The sequence below is a fragment of the Oryctolagus cuniculus genome, chromosome 9 (assembly GCF_964237555.1).
Source record: "Oryctolagus cuniculus chromosome 9, mOryCun1.1, whole genome shotgun sequence".
In the NCBI taxonomy this organism is placed as follows: domain Eukaryota; kingdom Metazoa; phylum Chordata; class Mammalia; order Lagomorpha; family Leporidae; genus Oryctolagus; species Oryctolagus cuniculus.
This window is the reverse complement of record NC_091440.1, coordinates 98,698,040-98,718,540: the sequence shown is the minus strand read 5'-3', so window position 1 is coordinate 98,718,540 and position 20,501 is coordinate 98,698,040. Positions and strand designations below refer to the sequence as shown.

Genomic DNA, 20,501 nt, shown 5'->3' with positions numbered 1-20,501 from the left:
CTGAAGCAGGAGCCAGGAGCTTCTTCTGGGTCTCTCATGTTGGTGCAGGGGCCCATGTACTCAGGCCATCCTCTGCTGCTTTCCCAGGTATACCAGCAGGGAGCTGGATCAGACTTGGAGCAGCTGGGACTCAAACCAGCACCCATATGGGATGCCAGTGTCACAGGCGGTGGCTTTACCCTTTACACCACAATATTGGCCCCCACTAGCAAGTTCTTAATCACAATACAGATACACAAAATAACAAGCTTTAAACTGGAGCAGGGGGCATTTGGCATAGTGACTGAGATGTCAGTTAGGACACCAGCATCCCTATGGTAGTGCCTGGGTTCAGGGGCTGGCTCCACTCCAGCTTCCAGCTTCTGGCTAATGTGGACCCTGGGAGGCAGAGGAGCTGATGGCTCAACTACCTGCTACCCATGTGGGAGATGTGGGTTGGATTCCAGGCTCTCAGGCACCTGGGGAGTGAACAATGGATGAGAAGTGAAAAACTTACTCTCAAATTAAAAGCAATAACAATCACCAAGAAAAAAAAAGCTACTCAAGAAAGTTATCACTGAGATAGATCCATTCAGTCCAGCTATAGTTGTGACCAACTCATTAAAAGGAAGAAATACCTGAAATTTACTTGAGAGTAAGTCATATTGTCAAGTTTGGTTAAATTTGAGTTATATGAGCTAACAGGCAAAGCTAAGTGTTTTTTTTTTTTCTTTAAAGACTTATTTTTATTTATTTGAAAAGCAAAGTTACAGAGAGAGAGAGGCAGAGACAAAAAAAACAGAGAGAGAGAGAGATTGGTCATCCATCTGTTGGTTCACTTACACATGGCTGCATTGTCCAGGGCTGGGCCAGGCTGAATCCAGGAACCTTGAACTCCTTCCTTGTCTCTCATGTGGTTGCAGGGGCTCAAGTACTTGTGCCATCTTACACCACCTTCCCAAGTACATTAGCAGGGAGCTGGGTCAGAAGTGCAACTACTAGGACTTGAACTGGTGCTCATATGGGATTAAGAACAACTATAAAGACTCCCAGGGGCTGGCACTGTGGTATAGTGGGTAAAGCTGCTGGCACCCCACATGGGTACCAATTTGAGTCCCAGCTACTCCACTTCTGATCTAGCTCTCTGCTATGGCCTGGGAAAGCAGTAGAGATGGCCCAAGTGTTAGGGACCTTGTACCCATGTGGGAGACCCAGAAGAAAATCTTGGTTCCTGGCTTTGGATCAGCTCATCTCCAGCCATTGCAGCCATGTGGGGAGTGAACCAGCAGATGGAAGATGACTTTTCTCTTTCTGCCTCTCTGTAACTCTGCTTTTCAAATAATAAATAAATAAATCTTAAAAAAAAATTAAGAAGGCTCCCAGTAGATAGAAACATGGATTACAATGGAATAAGCCATTGTACTCACCGAATCTAATTCCATAGATTCAAAAAGAGGTACAATAAATATTGCAGTAGAGAAGGAAGCAAGAATATTAGGAAAGACAAATACCTTTGAAATCAAACAAAAATACCAAATGTTCAATAGGTTACATGCACAGTTTGAAGACAGAAACAAATGATAGCTGAGGGCTTTTTACCTGAAAGCTGGGGGCTTTTATTCCCCAAGGAACTGCTGCGACTAGACTTGCTGCCCTTGCTTTTTGTGGGTCGTCTTCTTCTCCCTGAAAGGGGAGCAGCTGGGGGAATAATGACAGCAGGGGGGACCTTGCCCAGTTTGGTATACAAAGATTCAATTTCATGTTTCTGACGACTCTGCAAGTCTTGAATCTCTTTAAGATGTCTATAAAAACAATAAAACAATTCAAAATATTATAACCATCTTTGCTCAAACTAGAATTAACAGCTTATTAAACTGTATTCAAGTCTTTACTTATTTAGAAAGCTTTGCCCCCACATGTACTACCACCAGACTCTCCTCTGTCAGCTCATCTTGTTGGCCTCCACTCCCTAACCACGCCATTCCAACAAGCTCTTAGCCAATAACAAAGAACATGTTACAGGGAGATCTTCTGAATTTTGAGGCAATTTACAGGATGACTGAATTTGCTACTCTGATACAATCTGCCATATATAATTAACAAAACCTGCAACATATTTATATGCAACAGTGCCATCATTGAATTCCTTTGGTGGACTAATAAACAGCTGAGAGTAGCTCATAGTGAAAAGAGGTATTATTAATTAATAAAAATAATACATACTTTTCTCGTAGTCGTCGCAACTCTAACTTTAAGTCTTCGTCTTCAATATCTGACTCGTTGTCACTACTCATGTAAGAAGAGTTGAATGAATTACTAAGGCTTTGACTCAGATTCTGAATAGGAAGGCTCTTTGAGCTCAGCTGGTGGGGAGAGTGTGGACTACCTGAACCGTCATCCACATCCCTACTTAAAAAGGCCGCCTCAAGGTCAGAAGATGGTCCATTCAGATGTGAAGGCTCAGAAAGGTCAGGCTTTTCTTTCTTTGGTATCACAGCAGGAAGAATCGCTTGTTCGGGATCCATTAGAGGAGGAGATGTCACCGGTCCCTCTTTCTTTGCCTCGGTAATCTTGTCCTCGGTTCTTGACACGGAGAAACGACCCACTTTGTTTGCTGTAGTTGTCACCTGAAAACGTCCAACCTTAGTAGGCTGCCCAGTTTCTGACTTTACCTCTGAGGCAAGAGTTTGGTGGGTGCTATCTGGCACCTCTGAAGAGATGCCAGGGATGGTCATTCCATTAGGCTCTGGCTTCACCATGGTACTTTCTGGACTACTACTTGATAGCACCGAGGACTCTGAAGTACTGGATTCAAAATGAACAGACTTTGTATCTTCTGACTTACTTTTACCCTCTTTCTGGGCATCTTCCATTGCAACTGAAACCTGATGGAAAAAGAAAAAGTGAGATTAAAAACTGAAGTCCCCAATATTCAATTTGTGGCATGGACTGTTAAAAAACAGAATTATTTTATTCTCCAATCAATAAATAGGCTAAGTATCTCTTACAAAGCACCCCCATCTTTGTGAAGGTAAACTGAATACAATGACAAAGAACATATCTGTAATGATAGAGATTTGGAATGGCTGGCTAAACTTAATAAGTTAAGTACATGATTTTCTCTCATACCTCATATCATACACAGGATTCAGATTCAGATACTAATCAAAATAAAAAATAACTGATCATAGAATCTTGAGTAACTAGTTAAGATTACTATATGAAGCCAAAGAGGGGACCTAGATCTATGAATTACAAATACAAATGGCTAAGCTAGAAAATGCTTACTTTGTTGGCTCAGTTGGGAAAATAAAATAACACAGTTTCATTAGACAGTGACTCTGTATGTTCACTTAAGGAATTATTCCTAAGAAAATTATCCTAAACATGGAAGAACTTTTTATAGACAAGGATATTTACTGTTTTTCTGCTTATTATGCTGAAAAAAATTTAGAAAAATGATTAGGTAAAGTAACCACCAAGCTGGGAAATAAACTAACAGTATTATTAGAAGGAGCAGAAGCAGTGGTCCATTTTAGATACACATTTGCATAGAGAACAAGGAGTGAAGGGAAATATATCCTAAAAAGTAATCTTGGAGCATCGTGGGGATGGGTAGAGAGGGAAGGGGTAGGCAGGGGACCTGTGGTACAGTGTGCTAAGCCTCTACCTGTAGTGCCAGCATCCCATATAAGTGCAGGTTTGTGGCCCAGATGCTCCTCTTCCGACCTAGCTCTCTGCTATGGCCCGAGAAAGCAGTGGTAGATGGCCCAAGTGCTTGGACCCCTGCACCCGCATGGGAGACCAAGAAGAAGCTCCTGGGATCCTGGCTTCGAACCATTGTGGCCATTTGAGGAATGATCCAGGGGACGGAAGAACTTTCTCTGTCCCTCCCTCTCTCTGTCAGTAACTCTACCTCTCAAATAAATAAATAAATAAAATCTTAAAAAGTAATCTTGGGACTACGTGGGTAGATGGTGTGCCCACTGTTTCTCTACTGTGCTTAGTATTCTGTGTTTTCTTTAACTAGTAGTACTTGTATGAGGGAGAATGCTAGAGTTATACAACAAAATCATTGGATTGTCAATTATGTCCCAAATGGGTCACTATTTTGTTATATATACAACTCTCCCAAAAGAGGGAATCAAGGCAAAGACAATAATTATCTTACCTGAAATCGCCCCATCTTGAACACACCAGCTCCTGAACTAGCAGCAGCTAGCAGAGGGCCTTCAGTGCCCTGAGAAACTGAAATAAATACACCGAAGAGAAAAACAAATTAACATCTCTTTTTAGTTAGCTTCTTTCTCCTTTGGTCAGAAACACAGGCCCAATACATGTTCTTTTCCTCATTTTCTTACTGATTTCAAAGGATGCACAACTTTTTCACATTCTCCATTTTATTCCATATTTATGTAATTGATTCATTTTTATTATAAATATTTAAGGTATATAACTTAAGGTTTTATAATCTACATTTCTCTTAAATTTATCCATTTCTAGACTTCCTAGTCCATACTATCAATTTGCAAATGACTTCTTTTTTTTTTTTTTTTTTTTTTTTTTTTGTGACAGGCAGAGTGGACAGTGAGAGAGAGAGAGACAGAGAGAAAGGTCTTCCTTTTGCCGTTGGTTCACCCTCCAATGGCCGCCGCGGCTGGTGCGCTGCGGCCGGCGCACCGTGCTGATCCGATGGCAGGAGCCAGGAGCCAGGTGCTTTTCCTGGTCTCCCATGGGGTGCAGGGCCCAAGCACCTGGGCCATCCTCCACTGCACTCCCTGGCCACAGCAGAGGGCTGGCCTGGAAGAGGGGCAACCGGGACAGAATCCGGCGCCCCGACCGGGACTAGAACCCGGTGTGCCGGCGCCGCTAGGCGGAGGATTAGCCTAGTGAGCCGCGGCGCCGGCTTGCAAATGACTTCTTTTAAAACGAGAGAGTCAATTCAGAATCTACTTGCCTTGAAAATAATGCTTAAACTGATTAATTGAAATCTTACATTTATACTTATATAGAAATACATGTCTAAGCTATTGAAACTTATCTCTAATTCTATGTATCCAGTGTCACAAAAGCCAAGGAGTTATCAGTAAACTGACTTTTATAAATAAGCTTGAATTTCTTAATATCTTATAGCAAGTATCTTACCTAGCTAGTTAGAAAGGGTCTTATGCCAAGAAACCATCATGACCCTATGTACAACACCCTGTCTTCCAATAACTTAAAAGACTCATTAATCTGCTTATTACATGATTTCGACATTAGTATCAATGCTCTTCAGTCATGAAATACAGAAACTTCTCCTCATAGTAGTCTCAAATACATCAATTTCTCAAGAATGCACCTTTGAAGAGTAAATCTCTAAAAACCAGGGCAGGACTGTGGATAGTAATATAAAAGGAGGATGTCTCTCACCATCCTTCTGAGACTGTGCTCCTGCTTCTATAACTGCTGCTGGAGCCACCATGGACACAGTCTGCAAAACACATACACACAAACAACTGTAACAACTTTAACTTCAGTTCTTCTTAAACTTTTGTACTTTCCCCTGATCTTTATAAAATGGGAGAAATACAGTATACGTGAAGAAATACATCTGAGGGAATTTTGTCTTCTTTATATCTGAAAATAAGTCTTATGTAAAGAAAGCCAGCTTTTTAAAAAGCAATTTCAAATCTTTTTTTTTTTCCCCCACAGGCAGAGTGGACAGTGGGAGAGAGAGAGAGAGACAGAGAGAAAGGTCTTCCTTTGCCGTTGGTTCACCCTCCAATGGCCGCCGCAGCCGGCGCATCACACTGATCCAAAGCCAGGAGCCAGGTGCTTCTCCTGGTCTCCCATGGGGTGCAGGGCCCAAGCACTTGGGCCATCCTCCACTGCACTCCCGGGCCATAGCAGAGAGCTGGCCTGAAAGAGGGCAACTGGGACAGAATCCGGCGCTCCAACCGGGACTAGAACCCGGTGTGCCGGCGCCGCAGGCGGAGGATTATCCTATTGAGCCGTGGCGCCGGCCACAGTTTCGAATCTTAATCCTTCTTGTTACTTTCTTAATTTTTTCCCATATGAATATTCATTAAAATGTAGTTTTAATCAAAACATTATCTTACAAAGTTTAGCTTTCTCAAAGCATAAATGCAAAGTGCAAAGGATTCAGCTGATACAGTATCACCAGAGGTTAAGATACAAAAAGTGTATTAAATAAAATATTTTCCATAGTTATACTACTGAATCAGTATTAAATCTTTCATTAATCTGTTTCATGTCTATTGGTTGTAACAAGTAGGGCTCTGAAAAAGTTTTAAAAAATTAATTATGGTTTAGGTTATAGTTTCTGTTCCCAAAATATAAGCTAACATGATGACATAAAGGTTACGGAAGGTTTTGTCAAGATTTTCCAAACTTACACCAGCCGCAGAAGTCACTGCAATAGTCTCTGGACTAAGCGTTCTTCTCAACTGAGCATCAAGATCTTCTAGAGGTTGCTGAGGCTGAACAAAAATAATCGTAGTAAATATAGTTCTTTGGCCCTTTCAGATCGAAGATCAGAGTCATTATATACAATTTATATAAGAATACATTATTTTATGCTTTCGTGACATATTTGTCTTCAATGAATACAAGACTCAATATACTAAATTTAGTACACTGCTTTGATAATTTACAAGATTCTCAAGATTGTATGTCAGTCTACTAAGACTTAGAGTAATCCATTTACTACATTTGCACAGTTTCAAAGTCTTTCTAATCTTCTATGTTTGATGTTATCCAAAGTGACAGAAAATTTGTTTATTTGTTCTCTCTCTTTTTTTATTTTTTTTATTTTTATTTTTTGACAGGCAGAGTGGACAGTGAGAGAGAGAGACAGAGAGAAAGGTCTTCCTTTGCCGTTGGTTCACCCTCCAATGGCCGCCGCGGCCGGCGCGCTGTGGCCGGCGCACCGCGCTGATCCAGTGGCAGGAGCCAGGAGCCAGGTGCTTTTCCTGGTCTCCCATGGGGTGCAGGGCCCAGGCACCTGGGCCATCCTCCACTGCACTCCCTGGCCACAGCAGAGAGCTGGCCCCACTGGAAGAGGGGCAACCGGGACAGAATCCGGCACCCCAACTGGGACTAGAACCCGGTGTGCCGGCACCGCTAGGCGGAGGATTAGCCTAGTGAGCCGCGGGGCCGGCCTTATTTGTTCTCCTTTTAAAAATACATTCTGCCAGCATTTGTGGCTCAGTGGGTTAGGCTGTCATCTGCAACACCAACACCAGCATCCATTATGGGCACCTTGCGGAATCCTAATTGCTCCACTTCTGATCCAGCTTCCTGCTAATGCACCTGGGAAAGCAGCAGAAGATGGCCCAAGTGCTTGCGCCCCTGTACCCATGTGGGAGTCCTATATGAAGCTCTTGGTTCCTAGCTTTGGCATGGTCCAACCCTGGCCATGGCAGCCATTTGGGGAGTGAATCAGTAAGCGGAAGATCTCTCTCTCTCTCCCCCCTGCCACTTCTTCTCACTGTAACTCTATCTTTCAAATAAATAAATGAACAAATAAGCACTGAAAAACAGAAAATATATTCTGGGGGAAAAATTCATCAATTTCTGTTGGTAGATTAACTGTATCCTGTGTTCCCTATTTTCTTTCTCAGTTTTACACACCTTTCTGGGAACCTTTTTTTTTTTTTTTTTTTTTTTTTTAAGATTTACTTATTTATTTGAAAGGCAGCATAGTTATATATAGAGAAGGAAAGTCAGAGAGAACTCGAGCTTCCATCCGCTGGTTCACTTCTCAAATGGTTGCAATGGCTGGAGCTGGAGCTGGGCAGGCCGGAAGCCAGGAACCTTTTCCAGGTCTCCCATGTAGGTGTAAAGGCCCAAGTACTTGGCACATCTTCTGCTTTCCCAGGTGCATTATCAGGGACTTGGACTGGAGTAGAGTAAGGGACTTGGACTGGAGTAGAGCAGCCAGGACTTGAACTGGTGCCCAGATGGGATGCCAGATAGGGAATGCAGGTGTCGCAGGTGGCAGATTAACCAGTTAACCCCCTGGGAACGTATCCTTATGAACAAAAGACAGCATTAATATATTCCGTCATTCTTAAGGAATTTTCTTTTTCGTATCTTGAAATATACATGTCTACTCTACAGATGGGGACAAGAACTAGGCATTCCATCCTGTTAATCAAGCTTTTGTGTAATCAACCCTAAGGCAAAATCTTTTACCCTTGTTACAGTATCTAATCTTATGTCAATCTTGGCTTCTATCACTCTTCTTTTTTCTGTCCTTTTTTCAAAGATTTATTTATTTTAGAGGCAGGGTTACAGAGAGAGAGAGAGAGAGAGAGAGAGAGAAAGAGAGAGAGAGAGGGAGAGACAGGAGAGTGGTCTTCTGTCCACTGGTTCACTCCCCAAATGGCTGCAACAGCCAGAGCTGGGCAGATCCAAAGGAAGGAGCCAGGAGGTTTTTCTGGGTCTCCCACGTGGGTGCAGAAACCCAAGGCATTGGGCCATCTTCCACTCCTTTCCCAGGCCATTAGCAGGGAGCTAGACCATAAGCGGAGCAGCTGGGACATGAACTGGCTCCCAAATGGGATGCGGGCACCGCAGGCAGAGGCTTAGCCCACTTCGACAAAGCACCGGACCCTCTATCACTCTTTTCTAATGCAGCCTTTGATGGGATGCTTCCCCTTCTACATGGAGGACCTATTCATTATATTTCTTTGTATGCAAGTACTACCCATTTATATTCCTCACTTCTCATTTGCTGTTTCTCATTATTTTGAACTTCCTTAGGAAACTGAACACATATTTTTAAAAATCAAACTCTCAAAAGATTTAACCACTCTCTCAAAAGATTTAACCATATATATGCATATATATATATATAAGTTTTTTTTAATTTAAAACTTTGTGGCTGATGGAGTGGTATTTTACTTTAGTATGACAAGTTCTTTACATCAGTCAGGATCAAAGTAAGAATAAATTCAGACTAAGATTCTCAAGTTAGCAACTAACCATGTTAGTGATTCCAAAATTAATTCTTACTAGCTTGTCTTATGTCTGAAACTTTTCATGTTTACAATGGCTTTCCTAATCGGTATTCAACTAATGTGTTCACAGTGGGGTGGAATGGGAAAGGGAAATAACAATTTAAATATTACAGATAATTCTGACCAATGGGTACAGATAATTCTGTACTCAATAAAAAGAACTGGGAGTTGAGAATCTCAAGTTCATGTTGTTGGTCTGTCTCAGTTCTTCTATGAGTAACCTCATAATGTTAGCATTTTTGCTAAGCTAAGTAGTTTTTACATTATATAGCATACATATTATACACATATCATAAACTATATATCTTTCATAAAAAGATATCTACATATTAAGATGTTTATATTAAAAATATAGTATATATTTTTATGAAACATCACCCCAAACCCACCTATATGTAAAACTGATTATTTCATTAGACGATCAATGAAAGAAATGATAAACATTCAAGACAAAGTTGTTGCACTGAACTCAAAGAAAAGATGTACTAGTTATCAAGGTGGTTTTGTTTTTGAAGGAACTTTCAAAGTTAATTTTCATTATTTGTAAGTTTTTGTTTCCAGAATGGCTTATAAATGAACTTCAAATTTAAGATGCTATTTCACCATTCTACAAAAGTGTGAATGATAAAAGGTGCTAACATTTACCTAGCAAAATGTCAACATGAACATTTTCTTCCTTCTTAGGATATGAAAAAATATTAACATCAAATGTTTTCTAGATGATCTTAAGTAATAATATAAACAGAAAAACTGTGAAGCTTCTTACCCTAAGTATAGTCTGGGTCATGATCTACATAATTTTTAAAGAAAGGTGTTAGTAAGTCAAAGCCAAAAAAGAGCTATAAGCCAAGATCATGCGATGAAGAATTTAAATAAGTTTTATGAAAGAAAAGTAGGAGTACAGAAAGAAACAGGCCCAATCTTGAGGCACCTGACTTAGTGAAGGTCCTGGAAAAGGTAGCAGCTGCTCGCTGGGTAGAGTACCAGCTGGAAATTCAGTACCCACTGGCAGAACCTATAGACAATGAGGGGAAATTCAGGTCCATGAGGCACTAATAGTATCAGTATTCATACTAAAGAACAAATCAACTAATTTGAATGCAGAGAAATACACAATTCAAATGTGTCCAGTTAATGTAGGTTCATTATTACCTAGGTTATATTCTGGTATCAGTCTTAAATAAAGGACATTATTAACCCCAGATACTATTATAGAGGTTACTACAAAATACTTATAAAATGAATAACAAAATACTGTAAAAGTTTGTTCCCTAGAGAAAATAGAGAACAAAGACCTAACAGGAACAGTCTAAATATTCTTGAGCCACTTATTTGCTACAGTAAATACTACAGTTTCTGAGAAAACAGTAGCCAGCTCAGAAATAACCAAGGGCAGGTCTGATAACAAAAGACATGAGAAATCTAATACTATCAAGGAATTTCTTGTTTGTCTGAGTGAACTCTATACAGATCATCTCTGATTTATGATGGTCTGACTCACAGTGATGTAAAACCAATAAACATTCAGTAAAAATGATATTTCAGATTTTGAATCTGGATCTTTTCCCAGAGCTAACAATATACAGTCTGATCCTGTTTTGTGAAGCTGGGCAGTGGAAGTGAGCCATGAGACCACAAGGTTAACAATGGATACTCTATAGTGTACTGTACTGCTAAGCAACAACCATAAGTAGGTTAGGTATATTAAATGCATTTTTATTTTAGGATATTTTCAATGTACTATGGGTTTATTGGGATGTAATTCTATTGTATGTCAAGGAGCATATCTATTCACCTACCCTACAAAGAATCTCAGATCAAGGGCAATGCACAAAGATGGCTGAAGCATACAATACAGTAGACATAATACAGCCTTGTCTGGAGAAGATTAGAGACTGAAGATGGCAGAATGAGAGGAAAGCCAGCACTACAGAATTAGATAACACAGTTTAATTATTTTATTACTAAGATTAGAGTCTTTCCAATTTTTAAAATAAATCCTGAACTTCATCTGTGGAATCTGTAACAAAGCAAATAAAAATCTGCTTCATTCTCAATTGATACAAAGATTGTAAACTACTGTTACAATGTATATTTTGCTGACAAATGTATTTAGCTCTCTTGGGATACAAATTCTTATAGTTTGTATATATTTGGAAGAAATACCTGTATTTATACCTGATAATATGCATTCTTAGAAAACTGTGCAACATAATTCAACCCAAAATCCTGCCATGCCAAATAAAAAATCTCATGTTTTTATAAAATTACTGTCCATCTGTTTAACACTGAGTGCCTACTTATTATAAGGCAGGCACTTTACAATTACATGTCTAATTTGCGAATTTAAACTGCAAAGTGGAGGGAAAGAGTGATCACACCTATCTACTGTAAAACAAGGACCTTACCAGAGCCTTAGTTAAAGGTAGCTTTGAGGGAGCAGTTCCAGGCTTGACTCCCGATGCAGTGCTGACTGGGGCTGAAACGTAACTGCCTGGTGTAGAAACCTGTCCAGGTGAAACCACTGGTATAACCGATAAACCAGTTGTTCCTAATGGTAAACTGGTTGGTGGTAAGCAAGTACTTGTAGTGGAAGTCAGGAGTTTGCTTGGTGCAACAGCAGTGGTTGGGATGCCTGGTGTGACAGTAGTCTCTACTACCAGTGATGTCTCCAATGAGACAGTGGCATGCTGAGCCCCAGATGAGCTGTGTTCACTAAAGAGAGACCGCAGTTTTTCTTCAAGAGTCTTTATGTCATCAATTCCAGGAGCTTTGGGTTGTGCATCAGCATCGATTTCAGGGCAATGAGTATGTGGCTGGTTGGGAAGCAAAGCTGGTTGAGGCTGACTATGAATTAGTGTCTGCTGCACAGCAGGCACATTGGCAACAGGCTGTATTAAGGGTGGGATATTGGGTACTTGGGGTAATAAAGGTGTAGATGTAGGTCCTGCTGCTTGGGCAAGGACAGGAGTAGAGGCTATAGCTGATGGGATGACTAAAGGATGCACTCCCCCAGGTTGAGAAATAGAACTCAATACTCCTGCTCCAGGGGAGGAAGAGGAAGATGGTGCAGAGAGGGACAAAGCCAATCCAGTTGTACTGCTATGAGATGTCTTATCAAGTGAGTGTGCACTAACCACCACTGTTTCAGCTAGAGTAGGAGCAGAGGTGCTGCTGCTGAGCTGAAGGGATGGCTGTGAACCTACACTTGGGAGAGGAGTGGTGGTAGAAAGTGATGTTAATGTGGCTATTCCCGTAGAACTGCCTGCTGCCTGCTGAGATAACACAGCTGGAGGCTTAGCACCTGGGCCAGAGGTACTGCCCACTGCAGAGGCTGAAGTCACTGGAATTGTTATAGAAGGTAAAGGGACTGTACTAGAAACAATGCCCCCAGAAGTGGGGGCCTGAACTGACTGGGATGTTGTAGATACTGCGACCATTGCAGGTATTGTGATGCCTGACGCAACACTAGAGAGTACTGGTGATTCAGACACAGTAGGTATAGGAACACCACTTGAAGTGATTGAACCTGTGCTAGTAGCAACACCAACAATCCCCTTTTCAATGGGCACTGTAACCTCCGACTGAATAACTGATGTAGAAATGTCACTTAGGGGGCTGCTTGTTGCAGGGACTGATACTGGAGGTGTGGCCGCTGCTGTGGTTGGGACTCCAGGAATGCTACTCATGAAAGGAGATACTACTGGAAAGGACGGTCCTGTATGACTAAAGTTGGGAGGTGCTGTACTGGGTCCTTCAGTCATTTGGGCATGTCTAAGTTCAGAAAAGGCCTGCTGCAGACTAAGGGATGAAGCAGAGTGAGATAAATTCATTCCAGGGCCCTGAGATGTGGAGGCAGCAACTGCAAAGAAAAACAGAAATATAAGAATCAGCCAATTTTAGAAGGATGGATTCAAAAGACTGTCCTAATAACCTGTTTTGTGACGACCATTAATATCACATATATCAACAAGGTTTAGAAACTCTCCTAAGAAAATGATAGATTCTGAAAGAGCAAAGGCCAACAGTAGTTTGATGAAGTCAGTCAGTCTGAATGAAGATCTATTTCTGGAAAAAGAGAACATGGAGAAACCTGAAAGCACATACAATGGTTCTAAATACAGAAACAAATACATACCATAGTATCTACTACATAGGTTATATCTTGTATGGTCGTCCTTTATTCTTTTTCTTCAATCCCTCTAATTTACCAACTACTTATTTCCCTCTTTCATGTTTACCTGTTGGTTATAACCTCCATTTTCTACTTTCTAAAAAGTTATCTGTGTCATCACAAACTACTGCTTGATGATCAAGATTTCAGCATAGTAGAGATACAGAAGGATATGGTAAATCAATCCTTACCAGTATCTGATATTTCAGTGGTGAAAACTTGAGACTCTCGTAATCGACTTTCTGGGACAGGACTCACTATAAACCGTCTTCCAGCCGAATGAACAACTTGAGTTAAAGAGCTGGTGGGAACACCTAGTCAACAAGAAGCAAACCACTTAACTGCAGTATTATTATTATTTTTTTTTTTATTTTTTTTTTGACAGGCAGAGTGGACAGTGAGAGAGAGAGACAGAGAGAAAGGTCTTCCTTTGCCGTTGGTTCACCCTCCAATGGCCGCCGCGGCCGGCGCACTGCGGCCGGCGCACCGCGCTGATCCGATGGCAGGAGCCAGGAGCCAGGTGCTTTTCCTGGTCTCCCATGGGGTGCAGGGCCCAAGCACCTGGGCCATCCTCCACTGCACTCCCTGGCCACAGCAGAGGGCTGGCCTGGAAGAGGGGCAACCGGGACAGAATCCGGCGCCCCGACCGGGACTAGAACCCGGTGTGCCGGCGCCGCTAGGCGGAGGATTAGCCTAGTGAGCCGCGGCGCCGGCTGCAGTATTATTATATATATCATTACCAACATGAAGCTTCAAGAATTTCATTATTGGCACAAATAACTACTCAAGTAAAAGGTAAAAATAGACAAGAAGAGAAATTCACCTATTTGTTGCGGCATGGAAGATACAGGAATTGGTTGTTTGAACTCTCCTTCCAATTTCTACAACAAACAAAAGTGATGACATTCATTCTCAAAAACCATCTCAACAATTAGACAAAGCCAACTGCCACATGTGAAGAGAACATAAATGCTCTTAGTCATAGGCATAATATGATATTATTTGATATATAAATATGCATGCAAATACAGTGCTATGAGAATATTTTAAATTAACAAAGCTTCACTATGGAATGGAAAACCTACCTGAGAACCTGAAAAGCCATAGTCATCCTTTCCTTGAAGACTCTCCAATCCCTGGTCACCCTCTGGTTCCACACTGACATCCTCACTGAGCATTTCATCAGCTTTTTCAATAATTTCTCGCACTTGATCCACAAATGACTCCCTCTCTATTGCTAAAATAAAGTCATTGTTCACCTGTGAAAGAAATGTGATGTCAGTCTGATTAGTGTGACATTTCTTAAGGTTTAAATCATTTAAATACAACTTTCAAAAACTTCTATTTACATATCAATTTTATTATTTACTTAGTGTTAGCTCTTCCCTGTTTAAGAACTTCAGTACCTAGTTAGACATGTCCTAGACAAAATATTTCTAAACCACAAGTTGGGTATGTTAGTTACATTTACATTGGAATAAATATACGACTGACAAGATAAACACAGATTATAAGACACTGCCTATTTGCGCAGAGCAATGGATATTAAGATGAAGTACAAAAGAAAAATTTGGAACACAAATACAGACATACCATAATTGTTGCTATCTCCTCAGGGTTGTCACCATCTAGGTCAAATTTGAAGGTAACCATTTTCCGATTATGAGTCTCTAACTGACATTCTACTACTCGATCTCCTTTATTTGAAACCTAAAAAGGGAAAGGAACTTCATCTCAAAACCATATTCAGGTTTATTACCAAATTTGAGAAAAGTCATCCAGATTAGCAGTTGAATTTAAGCCTCAGGAAGCATGGTGTTATCACTGTTCCTTGGACCACAGTACTTTTGTCTCTTCAACTGGTAACTAGAAAAATCTGAAATGGTATTGGACTTTGAGCTACTCCCTAAAGACTATGGAAGGAATATAAAGATTTCTTTCCTACAAGTTAAAACTCTTTACCCATTTTCTTTTTAGATTTTTGTTTGTTTGAGAGGCAGAGAGAGAGGACAAAAGAGAGAGAGAGAGAGAGAACGAACGAACCTGTCTACTGGCTCTCTTCAAATGCCCACAACAGCTGAAGGACCAATGCTAGGAGCTAGGTACTCAATCCAGGCCTCCTATGTGGGTGGTAGGAACCCAATTACCTGAACCATCACTGTGACCTCTAAAATTCCACTTAGTGCCAAATTCCTTTTTTTTTTAAAGATTTATTTATTTTACTTGAAAGAGTTACACAGGGAGAGGAGAGGCAGAGACAGAGAGAGAGAGAGAGAGAGAGAGAGGTCTTCTACCCAATGGTTCATTCCGCAATTGGCTGCAATGGCTGGAGCTGTGCCGATCCAAAGCCAGGAGCCAAGAATTTCCTCTGGGTCTCCCACGCGGGTGCATGGGCCCAAGGACTTGGACTATCTTCTACTGCTTTCCCAGGCCACAGCAGAGAGCTGGGCAGGAAGTGGAACAGCTGGGTCTCGAACCAGCGTCCATAGGGGATGCCAGCACTTCAGGCCAGGGTGTTAACCTGCTGTGCCACAGCGCCAGGCTGGCAAAATTTGTTTAACAATATGAAGTCCATGAATCAGCAATACTTACATTCAAAATTCTCAATTTTGGGCGTGAAGTCTTTTCATGACGAGATCGACTTCTCACAGATTTTCGATAATGTCGTTTTGTAGTTCTCCCTTCATGCCTTCCACTGGAGGTTGGGACATTCTCATTGCCATCACTCATCCCTGAAGCAACATCTGAATGTGCACTTAAAAAAAAAAAAGCTTTTAATTTCAATATAAGATTTAAAATCTGATATTTATATATATATATTTAAATTTTTAAAAGATTTATTTATTTGAAAGGCAGTTACACACACACACACACACAGAGTGAGAGAGAGAGACAGAGAGACAGAGACAGAGACAGAGAGAGAGAGAGAGAGAGAGAGAGAGAGAGAGAAAGCTCCTTCGTTGCTGGTTCACTCCTCCAATGGCTGTAACAGCCAGGGCTGAACCAGGCTAAAGCCAGGAACCTGGAACTCCATCTGGGTCTTTCACATGGGTACAGGGACTTAAACACTTCAGCTATATTCCACTCCTTTCTCAGGAGCATTAGTAGCAAGGAGCTGGAATAGAAGTGGAGCAGCAGGCCGGCGCCGCGGCTCACTAGGCTAATCCTCCGCCTAGCGGCGCCGGCACACCGGGTTCTACTCCCGGTCGGGGCGCCGGATTCTGTCCCGGTTGCCCCTCTTCCAGGCCAGCTCTCTGCTGTGGCCAGGGAGTGCAGTGGAGGATGGCCCAGGTGCTTGGGCCCTGCACCCCATGGGAGACCAGGAAAAGCACCTGGCTCCTGCCATCGGATCAGCGTGGTGCACCGGCTGCGGCGGCCATTGGAGGGTGAACCAACGGCAAAAAGGAGGAAGACCTTTCTCTCTGTATCTCTCTCTCAACTGTCCACCCTGACTGTCAAAAAAAAAAAAAAAAAAAAAAAAAAAAAAAAAAAAGAAGTGGAGCAGCTGGAACTTCAAACAGCCTGTGCCCATAATGGAATGCCAGCGAAGGTGGCAGCTTAACTTGCTACATGACAATGTCAGTCCCTATTCATTTTTATGTATTTGAAAGAACGAGAGCTAGAGAAAAAAGAAAGAGACAACTTCCATTTGCTGTATCACCCACCAAATGCCTGCGATCTGCTGCCAGGTCAGGCTGAAGCCAAGAGCCAGGAACTCCACCTGTGTCTCCCAGGTGGGTGGCAGGGATTCACAACCTGAATCCCTATCTGTTAACTTCCAGGTGTATTAGCAGGAAGCCAATCAGAAGCAGAGACATGGGACTTGATTGCAGGCGCACCAATATGGGATGCGGATGTACCAACTGGTGGCCTAACCTGCTGTACCACAATGCATACCTCAAAAGTCTGATATTTTGAAGTTTCATACTATTCTACCTACCGGTTGAGGAAGGAGTTTTTAGTTTTACATACCTGTCTATAGAGGAAACCAATGTGGGAGGCTGGGGAGGTTGTGGCTGTGCTACTGGAACTGGTTCTGGAGGAGCAACCTGAGAGACTCCCTGAGTACTCTGTGAATGGAAAGAACAACTGAAATCTTGGCAGTAACATACTTTATCACTCACCATTCCCAGTAGACTACTCTTTTCTTTCTCTTTTTCTTATCCCTCCCCCAAGTCCTAGAAGCACTAAATTTACTAGTAATCCTCATCATTCAGCATCTAGAGACAGTGGTCTTAAAAACAAAGTTTCTAAAGCTAGTCTCTGGTACAGACTGCATGGTGTGCGGTCAGCCAACGTATTTGCTAGGCAGTGTGAAACTACAACTTGCCATGCAGCCAGCATCTTACCAGAGATGTGCAACAGGGCAGGCAGAGCAAAGTGCAAAGATGAGTTCAGATCTTTCCCCTAGTAGGGCAAAAATGATTGCTGGGAGCATAGCAAGTCAAGATACTCTTATGACTGCCAATGACAAGAATGTGTGAAGATAAGAATAATGGCTAAAGTACTAGCTAGAGAAGTGAAGTGCTAATAGGGTTAATCTCCAAGGCACACTCACTTCCCAACAGAACAGCCAGTGGCAACAAGGCCCCCACATTGGCATTTCATTCTGCTGTAAGAAAAAGTCATTCAAGAAGTTAGTTTGATATAGTCTCCCAATGAGTTCTATACCAGGGGAGCCTATGTGTTTCCTTTGTCATTTTTATCCCATTATATTTATTTTGTATATAAACATGCAACAATTCCATTTACCTCCAGAACTGCTTGCTGGGAGGATGTAGTGGGGGGTTGCTGTGCTAAACTCACTGCTGGCTGAGACACTTGAACCTGTCCTCCTATACCGCCCACAGGAACCAAAAGATTTGATTCCACATAAGGCTGCACCACTGTAGGAAAGTAAGCTGGTGTAGCCAATGCTTCTGTCGGCATGGGAGGGGATAGGACTGTAGAATGGATGCAAACAGAAGCCACGTTGGAGGAGGGAGCAATATTTGAATCTCCTGGGTACTGTGGTGGCAGTCGAGGTGGGAAGCCCTGTGACAGAAACGAGGAAGGCAAGTTAGTGCAGGTTGTGTCATCAAATCAGCACAACAGCAAGACATGCAAGAAAAAAAAAAGGCACACAGCGAAAAAAAGAATTGTAGCCTTATCTCCTTATCTCTTAATCTCTCTTTCTGAAAAAATAATCTAAAGATCATTCTCAAAATGAAACGGTAGACTGGTTCCAATTTGGGGGACAAGATTCTACAATCATACCTTAAAAATTGTTGGATTTTCTCTCTTCTAGAGATTATTTAGATATGAGGAAATAGACTTAATAATTCCCCTTAAAAATACTTTCTGGCCAATCTCAAATAGAAGAATGCAAATGCCCTTACAGGTATCTAGTCACTCCAGTCATTTTATAAAATGCTTGTCTTAGAAATCTAAACCCTGAAAGTTTTTGTTGATACCAGTTGACCACCTATATACAATAGAGGTACTCTATTGATGCCCAGTATTCAACCAACTTACATTGAATATTCAAATAACCATTTTCCTCCCAAGTGGTGTCTTAAGAATATAGAAATAATCGACAAACACCATCACCCTATTCTTTCTCAGAATTTTACTATTTTAGCTTCTCTCAAGATCACCAACTTTTGTTACCGTTATTCAGATACTTAACTACTAGGTTTTCAAGTTTTTGATGGTCTACTATTAGAACCAAACCCTGTGATGCCCTCCTTTTAAGCTAGCTAACACAATACCTGGTATAGAACATCTCCAGAGGGAAGTGGAACCTCAGCAGCTTGTCCAAGGTTAGCTGGTATTCCCATGGACTGAACTGCTGTTTGTAGAAGGTGTGGGTGAGCCTGACTTGGCAGCTGAGTCACAGGCTGCAGAAGGGTTGGAAGCTGACTAGGAACCACAGTTGATCCCCCTGGGATTGCAGCTGCCGAAGCAGATGAAGCCAGGGTGAGCAGAGGCTGATTAATGCCGGCTGCCATTGTGATGGGAAGGGATGAGAAACCTGTCTGAGCCGTAGTAACATGAGGAGTTGATATGGGAATTTGAGAGACAGGGTATTGAGGGAGTAAGGAAGTAGGGAGTGGCTGTCCCATAGAGAGGAAAGGAGCACCAGAGTGGACTGGAACAACTGAGGGTTGTGTTGCAACTGGGATCTGAGGTTCGCCTTGGATAGTTGGTACTGGCTGGGAAACTGGAAGCTGGGAAGGTAAAGAAAAACAAAACAGACAGACTTTTATAAAAAACAAAAAGCAAGGCTGCCAAAAGCAAGCTTTATGTATAGCCAAAAAGAAGGAAAAAATAAACAAAACAAAACCCTGCATACATTAGTGTAAGTTAATGTGCCATGTAATAGGGAAAAAGCAGGAGACAAAGAGGCTAATACACTGGCCATTGTTCCAAACCATTTGTAGTAGAAAATTTTGCCAATATTATATTGTTTGATAATAAAGATAACCTTTTCACTGGCAAAAGTGGCTCTCTTTTAAAAACAGCTTTACTGCTATATATTTCAGATACCACAATCTATTATCATGCTTGCTGTCAGTACATCTATTAACTGCTATTGCAATAATATGGAAACTCAGATGAATTTCCTCCCAAAGGAATTAAGCTTCAATCAAATTACTTCCACAATTCTTAAGTCTAACATAGCTCTAAAAAAGTGGGTAAAATTAACACAATTCACTAATTGTAGGATGTTTTTACCCCTCTCTTCTACTGCTCATTTTCAATATATGCAAAATTGGGGATGTATTATGCAGCTGGTAATGTGTCAGCATTTTACAGCTGATAGCATCTCAGAGGCAATAAAACATGACAGTAACACACAATACACATATAATACAAGGCAATATGCATAAAATTGAAAAAAGGTCATGGAGAAGAGCATGAATTCTACAGGGTACTTTTCAAGTAATAAGGACTACATAGGGAAGTAACGCACCATTCCATACAAGCTGTTTTTGGACTTACTGTCAAATAGGCAGTGAGAGAGGAAACTGCAGAAATCTACATGAAAATAAAGCATTGTTGCAAACCTAGACTATTAGATATGGCTGAGAATGAACGTCAGACTCAGTTATCAAAGCACTTTTATTTAACCCATTAGTTCTAACAGGTTATCTATTGATACTGATAAACCTAAACATGAAACATTTTTAACTGGCACCGTTATTAGTATGTTTCCATTTATATTAAACAATGAAAATGGAGCAATTTTTACTGCATTTTGTAGGAAGGCCAACTAACGTAAGCAGATACTTCACTATTAGAACAGAAGGCAGAACGCTGGCTAGGGTAAGTTACATGAA

At 41.4% G+C, this 20,501-nt stretch overlaps 1 protein-coding gene across 29 annotated transcripts in view; it reads right to left on the bottom strand.

Moving 5' to 3' along the window:
• WNK1 (WNK lysine deficient protein kinase 1) overlaps nt 1–20,501 on the bottom strand; it is a 173,431-nt gene that overhangs the window by 13,198 nt on the left and 139,732 nt on the right. For 12 of the 29 annotated variants that reach the window (XM_070049228.1, XM_008259830.4, XM_070049230.1 and 9 more), the window contains 15 exons: nt 18,930–19,388; nt 17,932–18,213; nt 17,152–17,249; nt 15,772–15,934; nt 14,773–14,889; nt 14,265–14,438; nt 14,003–14,060; nt 13,371–13,493; nt 11,414–12,867; nt 9,937–10,020; nt 6,378–6,461; nt 5,392–5,452; nt 4,151–4,227; nt 2,203–2,864; nt 1,579–1,781 (listed from right to left, as the gene is read on the bottom strand). In XM_070049228.1, coding sequence (XP_069905329.1) covers nt 1,579–1,781; nt 2,203–2,864; nt 4,151–4,227; nt 5,392–5,452; nt 6,378–6,461; nt 9,937–10,020; nt 11,414–12,867; nt 13,371–13,493; nt 14,003–14,060; nt 14,265–14,438; nt 14,773–14,889; nt 15,772–15,934; nt 17,152–17,249; nt 17,932–18,213; nt 18,930–19,388 — 4,099 coding nt within the window. The remainder of the gene's footprint in view (nt 1–1,578; nt 1,782–2,202; nt 2,865–4,150; nt 4,228–5,391; nt 5,453–6,377; nt 6,462–9,936; nt 10,021–11,413; nt 12,868–13,370; nt 13,494–14,002; nt 14,061–14,264; nt 14,439–14,772; nt 14,890–15,771; nt 15,935–17,151; nt 17,250–17,931; nt 18,214–18,929; nt 19,389–20,501) is intronic. The other 17 variants (XM_008259848.4, XM_070049234.1, XM_070049235.1 and 14 more) reach the window with 5 other exon arrangements.